The 16,175-nt window shown below is 35.0% G+C and overlaps 2 protein-coding genes across 3 annotated transcripts in view; one reads left to right on the forward strand and one right to left on the reverse strand.

Annotated features, from left to right (window-relative positions):
- Positions 1-16,175, forward strand: part of LOC132851049 (latent-transforming growth factor beta-binding protein 4) — a 424,131-nt gene that overhangs the window by 211,997 nt on the left and 195,959 nt on the right. The gene's annotated exons all lie outside the window — the stretch shown is intronic.
- On the reverse strand, positions 1,720-12,685 carry si:ch211-14c7.2 (uncharacterized). The gene is made up of 6 exons (XM_060878571.1): positions 12,421-12,685; positions 8,237-10,072; positions 5,537-5,733; positions 4,436-4,557; positions 3,269-3,392; positions 1,720-3,063 (listed from the first exon to the last, which is right to left on the reverse strand). Exons 2-6 carry the CDS (start codon positions 10,035-10,037, stop codon positions 2,935-2,937), a joined length of 2,373 nt encoding a protein of 790 aa, XP_060734554.1. The 5' UTR covers positions 10,038-10,072; positions 12,421-12,685; the 3' UTR covers positions 1,720-2,934.

A 16,175-nucleotide genomic window follows, 5' to 3' on the forward strand; every position in this document is an offset into this window, starting at 1 on the left:
CTGGTTACATAATTACACTTAAATCTATTGTGTACAGTTAGTGAAAGGAAATTATTTACTAATGATAATTATTTACTAATTTATGATTATTTATCTATCATACAATCCAGTGTCACTCAGATGAGGATCTGTTCCCTTTTGAAACTGGTTCTTCTCAAGGTTTCTTCAACATATCATCTCATGGAGTATTTCCTTGTCATCGTTGCCTCTGGTTTGCTTCTTAAGGATAAATATAAATTCAAAATGTACTTTTTATTTAGAACATTTATTCTGAATTTTTATATTCTTCCAAACTCTTTATTGTGACTGCATTCAGTGTTAAAATTGAATTGAATTGAATTGAATTGAATTGAATTGAATTGAATTGAATGGAAGTAAATTGAAGATACTGTTCAGATGTCCAGTGACCAAGAGAAAGAGACATATGATACATGTGAGAGCTGAACAATTTCCACAGGTAAGCACATGTCACACACACACACACACACACACACACACACACACACACACACACACACACACACACACACACACACACACACACACACACACACACACACACACAAACCACAGTATTAATGTGGGGCACAAAAACAAATATATAACTGTGTGGAAAAACAGAAAGCCAAAAGGAACTGAACATATTTACATAACTGACAATTTGAACCACATAAAAACAAAAACCTGGATGTGTGAATTTGACAAACTTGGCATTATTTATAGTAACATATGTAGCCACCAAAAAAGATATTTATTTGAAGTAAATAAAAAAAACAACAACAGTCCTGTTAATTCAACTAATTACAAAGCCCGCAAATATATTCTGATTTTCTTTGGGAATTTGCATCATTAGTCTTGAACCTGGTTGCTTCTAATAGCAGGTCTAACTTTAATTAAAAAAAAAAAAACACTATATTTTTTAAGTTATTTGATGTATTTTATATTTGATTTTAATATATTTTACTGATATTTTAAATTATATGATTTAATTTGCATAATACAGACTCTTGAGTGGTATAATGATAAAGTGGGTGGCCTTGCTGCCTCACAGCTCCATACACAGTCTGGGTTTTATCCATCATGGTTGAGGTGAATCTGACTATGCTAGATCTACTCAAAGGTGTAAATGATTGTGTGCATTGTGTGTAATGAACTCACATCTAAACCAGGGTGCATTCCTGCTGTGTAGAATGTTCCCAAGGTAGGCTTCAAATTCACCTCAACCCTGACCAGGATAAAGTGGTTACTGAAGACGAACGAATAAATTAAAAATATGGACTGTTTCTGCTATTATATGAACCTGTATATTTACTGAGATAAAAGATGTATTTTGATGTGCATCTTTAAAATGAAAGAATCAAGCACCATGCATACATTTCAGGACAATTTTTCCTTTAACTGTTTCATCCATCACTGGGAAAAATCGAAAGAAAATGGTGCTTTGCAACCACAATCAGACATTTGCAGAAACAAAGTCAAATCCACTGATTCTTTTTTATTATTATTATTATTATTATTATTATTATTATTATTATTATTATTATTATCATCATTATTATTATATTAATCAACATGACAGGAATACATGATCTACAAACTGAGAAAATACAGTCTTTATTCTTCAGAATTTCATGTTTGGTAAAAATAGCACACTGCAGATTCCAATGAAAAACAATAAAAGCAGTTTGATTTTAATTTTCTGAAAAAAAAAAAATCCAATTATTAATCATTCATTTCTCTGAACAGTGAGACAGGATGTTAGATTGGACAACAAATATTTATTCTGAACAAGTGAAATTGGATAGACAAGAACCAGAACAATAAGTGCATTTAAAAGTTCATTACAAAGAAGAAAATGTAAAGTGTAACAGCATGAATAAAGTTTTGGCACAAGACTAGTAAATATGTTTTAGCTCAGTGTCATATAATTTATATAAAAGTCCTAATTGGTGAATTGAAAACTAATTTCAGAGTGCTGCTATTGAGCCCTTCAAAAGAAATGTATTTATTTTGCTTATTGTGTCTCTTGCTTTATTTATGCTATTTATATCTCTATGCTATCATCTTCCAAATGAGCAAATGAATCCCTGGGTCAATAAGGGAAAAAACTGATTGGGTCATTGCATCATGTTAAATTGTTGAATCATGCCAAATTATCCCTAGCCTAGGCTTTTAATTATCCAGGCATAATGTAATTACATAATATAGCATTTGTTACTGTTTGTGATGTGTTTCTCTCCTTCCTATGTTCATCCAGTGTTCCTGTGGTTTCACTTCAGGTTCTCCAATTTCCTCCTACCTCCCAAATATATGCCAGTAGGTGTATTGCGCTAAATTGTCCTTACTGTATGTAGGAATAGATGTTTGGATGTGTGTGTCCTGTGGTGTCCTGTGATGGATTATAACATAGCGCCCAGTGTTCTCTGCGTCGGCCACCAAGACACACAATGTAAATGATGAATGTATGAAAAAAAGAAATAACTGTAGTCTGGCAAATTAACCAGCTAACTAGTTGGCCACTAACATCAATTTTCCATCTTCAGCATTACATATTTGAGGTTAAGTACAAACAAACTAACATTAGGTAAATGCTTTTATTGTCTAATCAAAACTGGTAGTAAAATTCACTCTATAGTTAGTAAGTGTTAAGTAAATGATCAAGCTGATCCTTGTTGACCCAGGAATGTCAGGCCTTTTTTATTATTATTATTTGCAACATCAGGATGCATGTGATGTCTTTTGTTTTTAAATAGATTGTTGGAGAAATGAACAGACCAAAATACTAACAGACATAAGTATACGACAAATCTCCCACGTGACTGCAGAGAGAACAGAAGGTACAGGCCTTATAGCAAAAAAACATTTATGCTTGTTTTCATATGAAGTTTATCCTTTTTCCAGCAGTAGAATAGAGTGATTTAAAATTGGGAGAAACTATGACATGATGTTCCTATTGATGTCATAAGAGAGTCTTCTTTTAGCGTTAGCTGCTAACTGCTGGTTGGATGTGGGAAGGTTCGGTGAAAGCCTTGCTGTGTTCTGTTTACGGCCACCTGCACGCTCCTGAAGAAAGAAATCACAATTATAGCATAAACCTACATGTGACAGTTTTATGCTTTCAGACAAATATACAGTATTTAAAGCTGGGTGTATCATTGTAGTGTAATTTTACTACAAGTATCTTTCCTTTTACAAATATATAAATGGAAGTATTGTGTATGGAATGCTTTTTTCTAAAGCACCAAAAATAAACAACAATTGAACTTACAGGGTTCAGAGTCCTCAAGTTCAATGACTGTAGGAGAAGCTTACGAGACAGAGACTCTGCCACCTTGTATTTCGCACCAATCATGCGGTCCAGATCCTGAAGGTTGTCCAACATACTCTGCCTCCTTAAAGATAGTTTATATTTCACATAATTCAGTAACAGAGAGGCAGTGTGTAAGTATCAGTCAGAGAATCAATTTGTAACTGAGTCACATTTTTTTCAAAGAGTGAAATGGTGCATTTTATTATTTATTTTTGCAGCAGTTTCCTATTTTTCGTTGACAGGAGTGGAGCCTGAGCTGGTCTCTTGCTGTTTAATAATTTTTTACCTACAGCATTAATTTTCCACAAAAAAATTAGTGCATATAATCTTGCTATATTAGTAGCGTGATGCAATAGTGCAATATTCTTACATTTCCACAAGAGGGCATTAATAACGCTGTTCTAGTATAACCAAAATAGGTGAATAATTGTGCTTTACATACATCTGCACTATTTTAATTATGTGTATCTTATAGCCTTTATATTTATTCACTTTACATATGTTTACATATATATATATATATATATATATATATATATATATATATATATATATATATATATATATATATATATATATATATTACATGCTGTACATATGCCACTTCTCTATTTACACATTGCTGTGTACCTGTACTATGACAATAAAGTTTTATCTATCTAATGAACAAATCACCATAAAGCAACCTAAAATCACGATGTGTTCCGACCCACACAGTGGAACCATGATCATGATCAGCTTTAAGCAGTTACTGAAAATTAATGAATGTATGAATGTTTTTTGTGTCTGGGTCAGTTGCTCTAATGCAATCATGTTTTAGTTACAATTTAGCTATATTTTACAGGATGTTCATCTGATTTTGATCTTAAAATTGTTCATAATGTTCATGAAGGCTGTTTGGAGCTGGGTTTCTAAGAGCACTATTTACACTGATCATTATTAAGAAAAAGAAAAGATGGATATTAAGGTTACAGTTGTATTATAAAATTTAATTTAACAGGACACAGGACACTACAGACACAATCAAAGGCTAAGCTTTAGCTGTACTTTGCAATACTCAATTACTCCACATTCTAAAATGTTATGCCAATGAAATCTATAACAATCAGATTTACTCAGATTTACCGATTATTTCCGGGTCTGTTTTCTGCTGCAGATCCTCGAAGCTGCTCTGCCAATGTGGGAATGCAGTCAGAATCTCCACAGGAGGATTTTAGATCAGGAAAGGCCTCTAAAAACACATTTGGCTGCACACACACAAACACACACACACACAAATGGAGACCATTCATGAAAAACAGTAGATAAACATTAGTTTCATAATTATTGATAGACATGTCTTATCTACTATAAAAACACAAATTCCAAGATACTAAAAAATACTAAATATTTATGATTAATGTGCCAAGTGAATACTGTGCAGTTTAAACTAGTTTGTACAGAGCAAAGCCTGTATGTCATGTGTGTACATATGTGCACATCATTCTGAATAAATACTCTTATGGGAAAAAGAAAGTACACCCTCCAATTTTGTTTATTTATCAGGAACTATATATCAATTGTATGGTCCTCAGCAATTTCTATAATAAATAAACTCAGGAGATCACAACAGATTTCAATATGTAGTCCTTTACTCCCAAAAATACCACCTTCAGCATGAATAACTAAAGAAAACTTTTCTAAAGTTTGTCAGGTTCTTGCATCATTTTGGAGACATTTGGGTCATTTTTCATTGAAACATTCCAACATGCACAGCTCTCTTTAAATCCTACCACAGCATCATGAGTTGAGGTCTAGGCTTGGACTTGGCCATTCTAGCACCTTGATTTTTTTCTGGTGTGCTTGGAATCATTGTCCTGTTGCATGACACAATTTCATCCTAGTTTATGCTGCTGGATAGATGGCTCACATGTCTCAAGAATATTCTGTTTTAAAGTGAGGCTCATTGTTTCCCAAATCCTGAGTCACGCAGTGCTAGAGGTGCTTTTTCCCCCCCTGAATGCTTTCTAAATCTTGGTTTAGTTTTTGGAATATACTTGGCTACATATTAAAATCTGTTGTGTTGTGTGTTTTTGATACCTGGTGTTATTTATTTGTATATAGAAGTTGTTGTGGACCATGCAATTGTTAATTAGGCTAAAATAAATTAAAATATAGAATTAAAGGAGGATGATTTCAGTTTTCTATGACTTTCTATGGCAAATAGATCAAAAGATTCACATGTACCACAGTAATAAGAGATGAGTGTGTGAGATGCATGTTTTCCACGGCGGTCGAAAACCAGCACTCCTTCTCTGCTCCTCTGTTGACCTCTTCCTGCTTGAAGGCAGTCCATCTTGTCTCTGATTGCTTGATTGACATGTCTCTGGTCCAATCGGAAATCCAGAATGGGCATTCATTTAAAACCGAGTTGTTTCTAATGTCTGTTGAAACAAACATAGGTGTTTCGATAGTTTCTAAATCAAATTTCAGTTGCAATAAATCCTTAGGTAAAATTCAATTGATTGGCACGTTACAGCAAATGTTATCTATGGCAAAAAAGTTTAAAATGAACTTGAAAATGAAATTGTATTATATTCATGTGTTATATTCCTGAGTGAACGCTGAATGCTTGTCATTATGCTATTTTAGGTGTTTTGATGTGTAATATTATAACGCATGAAACAATTTTCACCATTGGCCCATTTTCTTAACTGATCTACTTCAATGACATTATTTCACAACTGAACAAAGCAGCCTATTTTGTTTACTGCCTGTACATACCACCTGCCATATGAGGATCAGCCTTAAACAGTAGTTTGGCGGAAAAAAAACAAACCAAAATGTTCTCCTTACTAAAAATGACAATTAACCAGGTCATTTGTTGCTTGAAATCTGTTACTTTAATTTGACTTTATAACCACTTGTTCAGTGTGCAAACTGTATGAATAAATCATTTCGTACAAACTGGCTTTTGTATGTTCACAAAATAGAACAAATAGGCTAGTTCACCAATTTTTTTTTAAAAATAGGCCAGATTTTTTAAAATCTGTACTAGAAGATTATACTATGAAGCATTTTACTATGAGTCAAGCATAGGTGTACGCATAAATTCTCCCACAGATTTGAATTTTTTGTAACACTCATGTAAATGAATAGCTGAAATCCCTCCAAATACATTCTAATGTTATACAAATAACATTGTTTATGTAATTTTTTTTTTCTTTCAACTGCTCCCTGTTTGGGGACGCCACGGCAGATAACACGGTCCGCATATTAGATTTTGGCACAGGTTTTACATCGTATGCCCTTACTGACACAACCCTCCCATTTTATCTGGGCTTGGGAGCGGCACTGAGAGTTAATTCTTCAGTGGCTGTGTTAGTGCCCTGCCCGGGAGTCGGGAGAGAGCGGGATCCTGCCGCTGGACCACCAGGAGGCCAACATTGTTTATGAAATATGATTTTTTTCTTTTTCTTCTTTTGATGATTCTTTAGATCAGCTGTAAAAATTTCAGCTCAAAATCATTGAATGATTGAATAACTCTTGATATATTCTTCAAAGTGTGAAATTGTTTTTCTGGTGTGAAGCAAATTATCTAGATAAAGCATTTTAAAATTAAAGAAAAGAAAGTAAATATGCTGTATATGCAGGCAATGCTTTGAAATAGTAAATCTTTGAAATACATCTTTGAAAAACTGCAAAATATAGTATTAACTTTTATAATTTAGTGTTTATTATCTAGTGTAAGAAGCATGTTAACCACACCTCTTAAGAATACAAAAAAAAATATATATATAAAATACTGTGGGGCTTTTTACACCTGGTCACTTCATGCATTTTCTGTGATCAGATAGCTATCCGATGGTAAAAAGACCAGGTCTAAATGCCCTCTGAAACGTTTTCGAGACAAATATAAATCCAATCATTTAAACCCCTTCAGGAGGTGGTCTGGGACGCATATCAGATGAAACTGGACAGATGTAAATGAATGTGGTTCATTTACACATTCCACATACGTCACATACGTCAGTGGTACCTAAACGGAAGTACGTCACTCGCAGGTGATCTTTCACCCAGGTGTCTTGCTAGGTCTTAAAATGCACTGCTGCTGCCAGCGAAAATGCAGCAAACAGTAAATGCTGTTTTTGTAGCATAACCGTTGTAACAAGTTTTTTTTGTCTTCTTTTTGATTGCATTCTGAAAACCGCATACACCAAAGCGTGTTCCATTTTAATTACCCCGGAAATGAGGTAAAATATATTTGCATTTTGGGCGGGAGTAGAAAGATCAGACTGATATCCGATTCGCCAAGACGCATTTATGTAGCCTAATGTAAATGGAACAGTTTTAACAAATCAGATCACGATCGGATCAGAGAAAACACATGAAGTGACCAGGTGTAAAAAGGCCGTGTGATGTATGCCCTGTGTTGTCATTTTGAATCTGCAAGCCAAACAAAATATTTTAATGGCAAATACCATACCAATGATCTCTAGTGATCCATCCCAGTATATCTACTATATCTACATACAGTATACAATATCCACTTTGTAATTCTCAAAGTATTCTTTCTGTTGGCCACTGTTAGCCCTTTTGAGCTGTACTCAATATAAAGCTTATAAGGAGTAAAGAGAGAAAGAGAGAGAGAGAGAGAGAGAGAGAGAGAGAGAGAGAGATGCATTCCCAGTGAATTAATGAGAAGTTGTGCCTGCAGGAATCAAGATCAGCCTAGAATAATGTTAGGTATAGCAAAAAAAGAAATAAATAAATAAATACATACATACATACATACATACATACATACATACATACATATCAATATCATCACTGGGATGGGGATCTTACAAATACAATGCTATAAAATATTAACAAACAACCTGGGGCAGTGGGACAGAACAAGTAATAAACACTACAGACTACAATGAAGTTATAAAACTCACTCACCAATGCCAGCATGCTTCTCACAAGGCACTTTTTTTAGCTCGTTGAATCCTTCATTCCAGATCTGCTCATCTCCTGCCTTCATAAAGACTCCAAACTCATCCACATCTTCCTCATCCACCACTTCACATTCTTCGTTCGCCACTTTGTCCGCTTCCTGGCCTCTCTTCTGCTTTTCTAGCAGCTCCAAATCTGTTTTCAGTGCTAATCTCATACCCTCGGTCTCCTCCTGTTGCTGCCTACTTATGGATTTGAGGGCAGTTGTGTTTGAGGTGGGGGCCGGATTAGGAAGGGATATAATAGCATTAGCAACACTGAAAGAGCCAGAACCTTGTGATGATGAATTAGAAAGCTCTTCAAAAGCCTCATTTGTGGTGTTTACTTTTTTTCTATCCTCAAATTTACTTATATTTACTTCCCTCATTTTTTCCTGCTTATAATGAGAAAAACATGTAGAGGACCCCCAGTACTCATCTACTGATTCACTAAAATGACCAGTGTCTTTCTTCAGTTCAGCAAAATGGACAATCTTTTCCATGTCATGGGTAACAAAACTGTCATCTACTCTTTTCTTTAACTCCTGTTCCACTTGTGTAATTGTTAATAAAGTGTCATCTGAATGGTTGCTGGGTGCAGGGGTTATGATGGTCTCCTCACAGTGGCTGTGACTATTGGTTAACAAAGTTTCATTTGTCTTATTACTGTCCTCTGAAAGTACTTCAGACACTAGTCCAAGCTTTTTGGATACACCAAATACGTTGGATCCATCCATATTCAGATTTCTATCTTCTTCTAAAACATCCATCTCATATATAATAGTGTCTGTGGTGTTACAGTGGCTGTGATTAACAGCGGATAAGATTCCATTTCCAAGTCCTGGACTATGCTTTTCAGAGTTTAGCATAAAAATTTCCTTGGATTTAAAAACATGATCCAGGTTCACATCAGCTGTAAGATTATTTTCATGTTTACTGATTTCTGTTGTCTTATCTATGCAGTCATTGGTAGAAATGGGTATGTTTTGTTCCACAAAAATCTCACAACTGTTGAGTTTCGGGCAAGAGGCTAGTTCTGAGTCTTCCTTCGCTTCTGTGCTAGAATCACATTTGGTAAAGGAGATACACGTGTCTGGTTCACACGTCTCATCTGGAGCGGAAAACTCTGACCTATTTTGACGATCTTCATCATTGTTAATCGCTGTCAGGCCACTTTTTGCCTTTAGGCACTGTGTTATGGAACATTTGTCCAAAAGTTCCAGTTTTCCTGAGGCAATTCCCTCTTTATTCTCAACTACTGAAATGGATTTTGGCCTCTTGCTAGACTTTCTCCACTTTCTGACAGGTTTGCCATCACAGATTCCTACACTATCCTGGCACCCTTTTCCAGAATTTCTTCCATCCACTCTGGTTCCCACAGCACAGACGTAATTACATCCTTCAGCTTTGAGAAAGAGGCATCGAGTCTGGGTTTGCCTGCCTCCATCTGAGTCCTTCAATGTGGCCACAGTCACCAGAGCTCCAAGTCCTCCTTGCCTGACCCCAGGTGTATGAAATGAATGTGTCTTCATATGGCTGGTCCCACTTGTGCTCTGATGAACTCGGTCAGATGATTGAGAAGCAGCTGCAGCTTTTCTCTTACTTCTTGAATATCCTCCACTTACTGCCCAAGCCCTAAGACCTTTAATTAGTGGAATTGCACCAAATCCAAGGGCACTGCTGAATGTAGTACCATTTCGCCTACAACCATGGAGCAGCTCTCTATGGGCTACATCCAGGCAAGGGTAGTTATTGTTGTGCTGTAGCATTCTGGTAGTTATTGTTCTGAGAGTTTGGTTAAGTGCTGTGAAAGAAACAAAGAAAACATCTGACATAAACAATCAAATGTTAATAATTCTAATCATTTGTCATGATTTATTGTTAAGTGTTTTGTCCACTAAGAAAGGATCAACACTTGACAGTGAATAGTCAGAAATCTCCCCCACAATAGCCATTAATGCAGTCAAACCTTATTTTATAAAGTTAAAGCCAGTGTTTAATTGTAGAACAATCCCTCACAATTACAGCAAACAGTATTACAATTCATAGATGAACAAATGAACTAAGCAAAAAAAAAATCTTCCCCACAACATCTCCAATTATCTTTATGTGCTGATATTTTTTAGAAATGCATGGTGGAAGTGGAGGGACATCAAACTCAACCTAAAGATCCTAATTGCTGCAACACACACAATCAGCTCAATTTAATATTACTAAATAAAATGTTTTTAATTGGGGCTGACCATATATATGTAAGCCTGCCTGGTGTCATATGCATCTTTTCCATTATTTTGTTCATTAAGTGTTCTGCAATTCAGAATAGACCTCTGTGAAAATTAACGTAGTAAATTACAAAGAATTTGCCATTTTACTGTTTATTCAGTTTCACCTTTTCAGCTGCTTTTTTTCTGCAAAGCTGAATTAACATTCACTTTATAAACAAAGTTTAAGTCCCTCCTAAGAGCTATTTTAATCTGAAATTTCAATTCAAATAAATGGATGAAACATCTAATCACAGCTTCTCCTTAAAATGCTATAAGAGGAATAGAAACCAAATATTCAAAGAACAAGGCTTACACATACACTAAATATACCCATTCTATTTTTATTATGATGGGGCACACACAAAATAAGGTATACAGTCAGCACATTCTATATTTTTGGAATCTTTGGGACCATTCGAGCAGGTGCTAATAGAATGGTGCAAATAAATTTTGGGATTGAACAAACACATTATGAAGCGATGACATGGTATTCAATCAAATCAGCACCTGCAGAGTGCAGCACAGTGCAGCACAGTGACACTTTTGTAATGAGATCCAATTAGATTTCACTTAGGCTACGGATTTTTGTGTGTTTTTAGCTGTAGAAATGGCCTGTCTCGGATACTAGTATTATTAAATATATTTTATTGGTTTAGTAAACAAAGAAGGTTTTATTCTGAATGTCTATAATAATCACTAGAAATATTACAATATTCATGTTATACTCTGTAGTCTAAGCTTGCAGTTAAATAAGTATGAATTATTTGTAACAGTTTGTTTAAAAAACATGACAAATTGATAAATAATGAATAAATATTATAAATGGATGTTTTAAAGAATTATTATTACTATCTGGATTAGTACATCACATGACATTGGCTCCACAACAATGTGGGCAACCCACAGTGGTGGTGGAATTCATGTGGGCATGCCAAAGTGTGGGCTGTCCATAGAAAACCCGAATGGCCATTTTGAGATTTGCATTGGTTAACCCTCGCCCACACTGCCCACGTCTCACCTGTCAAAGGTTGGGTAAAACTGATACTGGGCAATACTAAGTGGTTAAAGTGTTGGACTGATGATCAGTAAGTTGCTGGGCACTTGAGCAAGGCCTGTAACCCTCAAGTTGTATAAATGAAAAGAATTCGCTATAAAGTCGCTATAAATAGGGGCATCTGATTTTTTTTTTAATGCTGAAGGATTTAGGTAAACGTTTATGTGAAGGTAATATTACAATGATGAATATTTCAATTTTATATATATAACATTTAACATTATTTAACAAATTGCTAATACAAGTTCATTCAACAATTTATGTATGTTATTTAATGTTCATTAAAAAGGCATGTGTTAAATCAGCATTAAAAGAGTTAATTTAAAGATATAGTGACCATTTATGATGCTTTACCATTTATCTTCGTGTGTTTCCTGTATATTCTCTATCATGGCATCTAATTCACTCCTAAAACAGCTTTAAATAGCAAGTAAAATAAACTAGCTGTTAATTCACTGGGGATACTGCTGTTTATTCTAAACCTAATTTTCCTCATACAAATAATAATAATAATAATAATAATAATAATAATAATAATAATAATAATAATACCTCATTTTATGCGACAAATTGAGTTTTTGTCATGGCAACTCCTATAAATAATGCTGTATATATTACCAGAATTAAAAGTGCTTGAGTGTGTAATTATAGACAATAGATATTACTATACATTGTCTCACACACGATGCCACATGAGGAGAGAGGATGCTGCATTAGGATACAAAAGATATCCCAGACATGCGCATCAGCATCAATAAAAACCCCAGTACCCTCCGTTTAATATGAAAATGAGCTGAAATATTTGATTTCTTTAAGGATTTAACGATGTCTTACCTCGATGCCGGGGCCATATTTTTTCGTCCAGCAGAATCAGTGTCACGAATCCCTGAGAATCCCTGTGATGATTCAGTTGGCCGCTTGCGATGAAGGGACGTCTATTCTGTCTAATCTACATGTGATTATTAGACACGCCCCAGTATGTAATCGATCACGCATTAAAAGGCACATATCCAAAATACAAGGATGGATTCTCGCGTCTTGATCACGTGACACTGTTACACCACTATCAAGTCTTGGTAGTAAGAGCCCTCGAGTCTATATACCGTTTGTCGATAGCGCAGTATCGCCCCCTCTCTGACGAGGAAACACAAAGCTATACTACTGCAACACACACACACACACACACACACACACAGAGAGAGAGAGAGAGAGAGAGAGAGAGAGAGAGAGAGAGAGAGAGAGAGAGAGAGAATATTAAAATATGAGGCCCTCTTGTGGTGAATCTAACATATAGTCAGTATGCGATTTGCATATTGGAACCAGTAATATCCACTGATCTTAATAATTGGCATGATGATCAGAAGACCCGCCATCATGTTCCTGAAGATTTTGTTTACCTTCAGGAAAACAAATGAAATGTTACCTTTAGGAAACAAAATCTATATATACACATGAGAGGTAAACAAAATGATGAGAGATAAACAAAATGATGACAGGTCTTATATATATATTTATACAGTATATATATATATATATATATATATATATATATATATATATATATATATATATATATACACACACACACACAGTCATGTAAAAAAATTAGGGCACCCCATATTGTAACATATGAGCATTTTATGGTTTGGGGATGCTTTGCTATCGCAGGATCTGGCCAGCTCATCATCATAGAATCCACTATGAATTCTACATGGTTTCGAAAGATGCTGTGACACCATCTGTCAAATTGAAGCTGAAGTTGAACTGGACCTTGCAACATGACAATGACCTGAAACACCAGTAAATCCACCAAGGACTGGCTGAAAAAAGTAAAAAACTGAGAATTCTGGAATGGCCAATTTAAAGCACAGACCTAAATCCTAGATCCTGTGTGTTGATTAGAAACACTGTGCATGTAAGAAACCCATCAAACATCACACAGAAGAAAGAATTCTGCACTGAAAAGTAGGGGAAACTTTCAGAAACTGGAAGATGGCTACAAGAAACATCTCATTGAGGATATTTAGGCCAAAGTGGGAAATACTAGCTATTAGGGCATGTCTTAACCTTCTACATTGAAATATTCATTTTGTTGATTTCTTTTTTTTAATAAGTAAAAAGTGATTTTTGTTGTTGTTGTTGTTGTTTACGGGCAATTACATTACTTTCATCCAATGGTACAAATTAAAACAAGATCAGAAATTGACATTTTGACATTTCTTAAATATTTAAATATTTTACAATCATTTATATGCATACATACATACACCGTGTTCCTAATTATTTTGCAAGTAACATATCAGTAGGATTTCATTAAAATAAATATTTAGGTTTTAGTTTTTTCAAAGAAAGTGTTTGTTTTATTTTTCATGTTTTAAGACAACTGGAATCCTAGACAGGTTAGTTAATTAATTTGGGCTGGAATATTGGGAAGTGAGATGGTAGGTCCCTTTAGGTTCCTGACAGTGTCAAAATAACCTCTACAGGATATGTGGAGGTATTAACAAACCATTTTCTGTTATGGTATAGAAAGAAGAATTGCACCTTCTGAAATAAAATGATTTTCATGCAGGATAATTTACCATCCCATGCCACAAAAACACCATTGGTTCCTTGATTGCTATGGGCATAAAAAGAGAAAAAAAAATCATGGTGTGGCCACCATCATCCCCTGACCTCAATCCTATTGAGAACCTCTGGAGTATCCTTAAAATGAAGATGTATGAAGGTGGGTGGCAGTATACCTCCAAACAACAACTACGGGAGGCAATACTGGCATCTTAAAATGAAATACTGCAAGAAAATGTACATGGACTTACAAGAGGAAATTGTTTAAGTTATCTCCAAGAAGGGTGCATATATTATCATGTAACTTGAACTGTAAATAGGTTTTTTTGTTTTAAATTGTGTTTATTTTTGGAAAACTGATCTGTCCATGCTGCACATATAACAGAGATCTTTTTTAAGTTCATTATTACCCATTGAATGCTTTCAAACTGCATTCTGCATAACTATGTGGAACAACATGTTTTGTGTGTGTGTGTGTGTGTGTGTGTGTGTGTGTTTTTTCAAAATATCAATAGATATCACAAGTAATAGCATTCTCATTGTAAAATTATAGTATATTTAAAAATTATAGTAGGCTAGTATAAAATTAATCCTCAAAAGTTTGCATAATTTTTGTATGCAATGTACCATTTTTTAAAGAAAACATGAGTGACAAGGCAAAACAAATTTCTCTTATTTCTTATATGACTCAAGTTAATATGTAAGTCATACCGGGTCATACCAAGTCAAACAAATCATAACAAAAAAGAAAATAAAAAATAATCCCTTTTTAAAAGTTTGACTTAATATCATGTATTGCCCCCTTTAGCATCAATAATATCATGCAGACTTTTGTAATAATTGTGCATGAGGTACTGAATTCTCTCGGGTGGTATAGCTGCCCATTCTTCTTAGAAAAATGCCTCCAGTTCTGGTAAATTTGCACGTTTGAGATCTCCCCAAAGTGGCTCAATGATATTGAGGTTGGGAGACTGTGATGGCCATGCCAGAACCTTTACCTTTTTTTGCTCTAGCCATTGGAGGGCCAACCTTGCTGTGTACTTTGGATCATTGTCATGCTGGAACATCCAGAGTGTCGCATGCACAGCTTTTGTGCTGTAGAATGCAAATGGTCTGCCAGCATTTTCTGATAACATGCTGCATTCATCTTGCCATCAATTTTTATTAACTTCCTTGTGCCACTGGAGCTCATACAGCCACAAAACATAAGAGATCCACCACCATGCTTTACATGGTGTACTTTTCACCGTAGGTGTATACAATTCTTCTGGCAGTTATTGGTGAAACCTTTCTTGGTCTACCTGACCGTAGCTTAGTATCAACAGAACCTCTTTTTTTTTCACCTCTTAATCAGAGTTTGAACAGAACTGACTGGCATTTTCAAGTGTTGAGACATCTTTTTATACCCTTTTCCTGCTATATAAAGTTCAACTACCTTATCACGCAGGTCCATTGGCAGTTCTTTTGTCTTCCCCATGGTGCAGTATCTATTGAAGTCAGTGCATCACCTCATGAGCTGAGAAACTCACTGACTCTTTATGCACAGACACTAATTACAACTGCAATGAGTCATGTGTGGAAACTTCCCTTTAATAGCAATTCAAACCTCTGTATGTCAATCTGTGTGTTTATAATGTAGCCAAACATTCAAGGATAGCGAAACTTTTGAACAGAGTTGTTTACTGTAGGTGATTTCAGTTATCATTAGATTTTTAAAAGGAATTAAACCACTATGTTATAATTAATGACTTCATGAGACCACTATCCTTAAATAAGAAACAATTCTTTTGCAGTATCAGACTTCTTTTCATGGTATATATTTTACAGAATATAGGGTACATATTTTACAGAATATATAACAAAATTGTTATTTCAGGGACTTTAACTCTGGCATGGATGTTGATACCGGAATGCTGGTTGGAGTATTTCATAAACTGCTGGAATTTCAAACACAGTCTCTAGACTAGACTCTAGGTGCAAAAAATCAAAAAACAATGAGTGAGCAACAGTTCTGTGAGTGG

This window comes from Tachysurus vachellii, chromosome 9, assembly GCF_030014155.1.
Source record: "Tachysurus vachellii isolate PV-2020 chromosome 9, HZAU_Pvac_v1, whole genome shotgun sequence".
In the NCBI taxonomy this organism is placed as follows: Eukaryota; Metazoa; Chordata; class Actinopteri; order Siluriformes; family Bagridae; genus Tachysurus; species Tachysurus vachellii.

What these genes read in the sequence shown, in the direction of transcription:
- si:ch211-14c7.2 (XM_060878571.1), bottom strand. Translation starts at nt 10,037, where the DNA reads ATGCTACAGCACAACAATAACTACCCTTGCCTGGATGTAGCCCATAGA. An exon ending in TGAGAAGCATGCTGGCATTG is followed by an intron (nt 5,734 to 8,236) that starts GTGAGTGAGTTT and finishes TTGTTTCAACAG; the next exon opens with ACATTAGAAACAACTCGGTT. An exon ending in AACAGACCCGGAAATAATCG is followed by an intron (nt 3,393 to 4,435) that starts GTAAATCTGAGT and finishes ACTATCTTTAAG; the next exon opens with GAGGCAGAGTATGTTGGACA.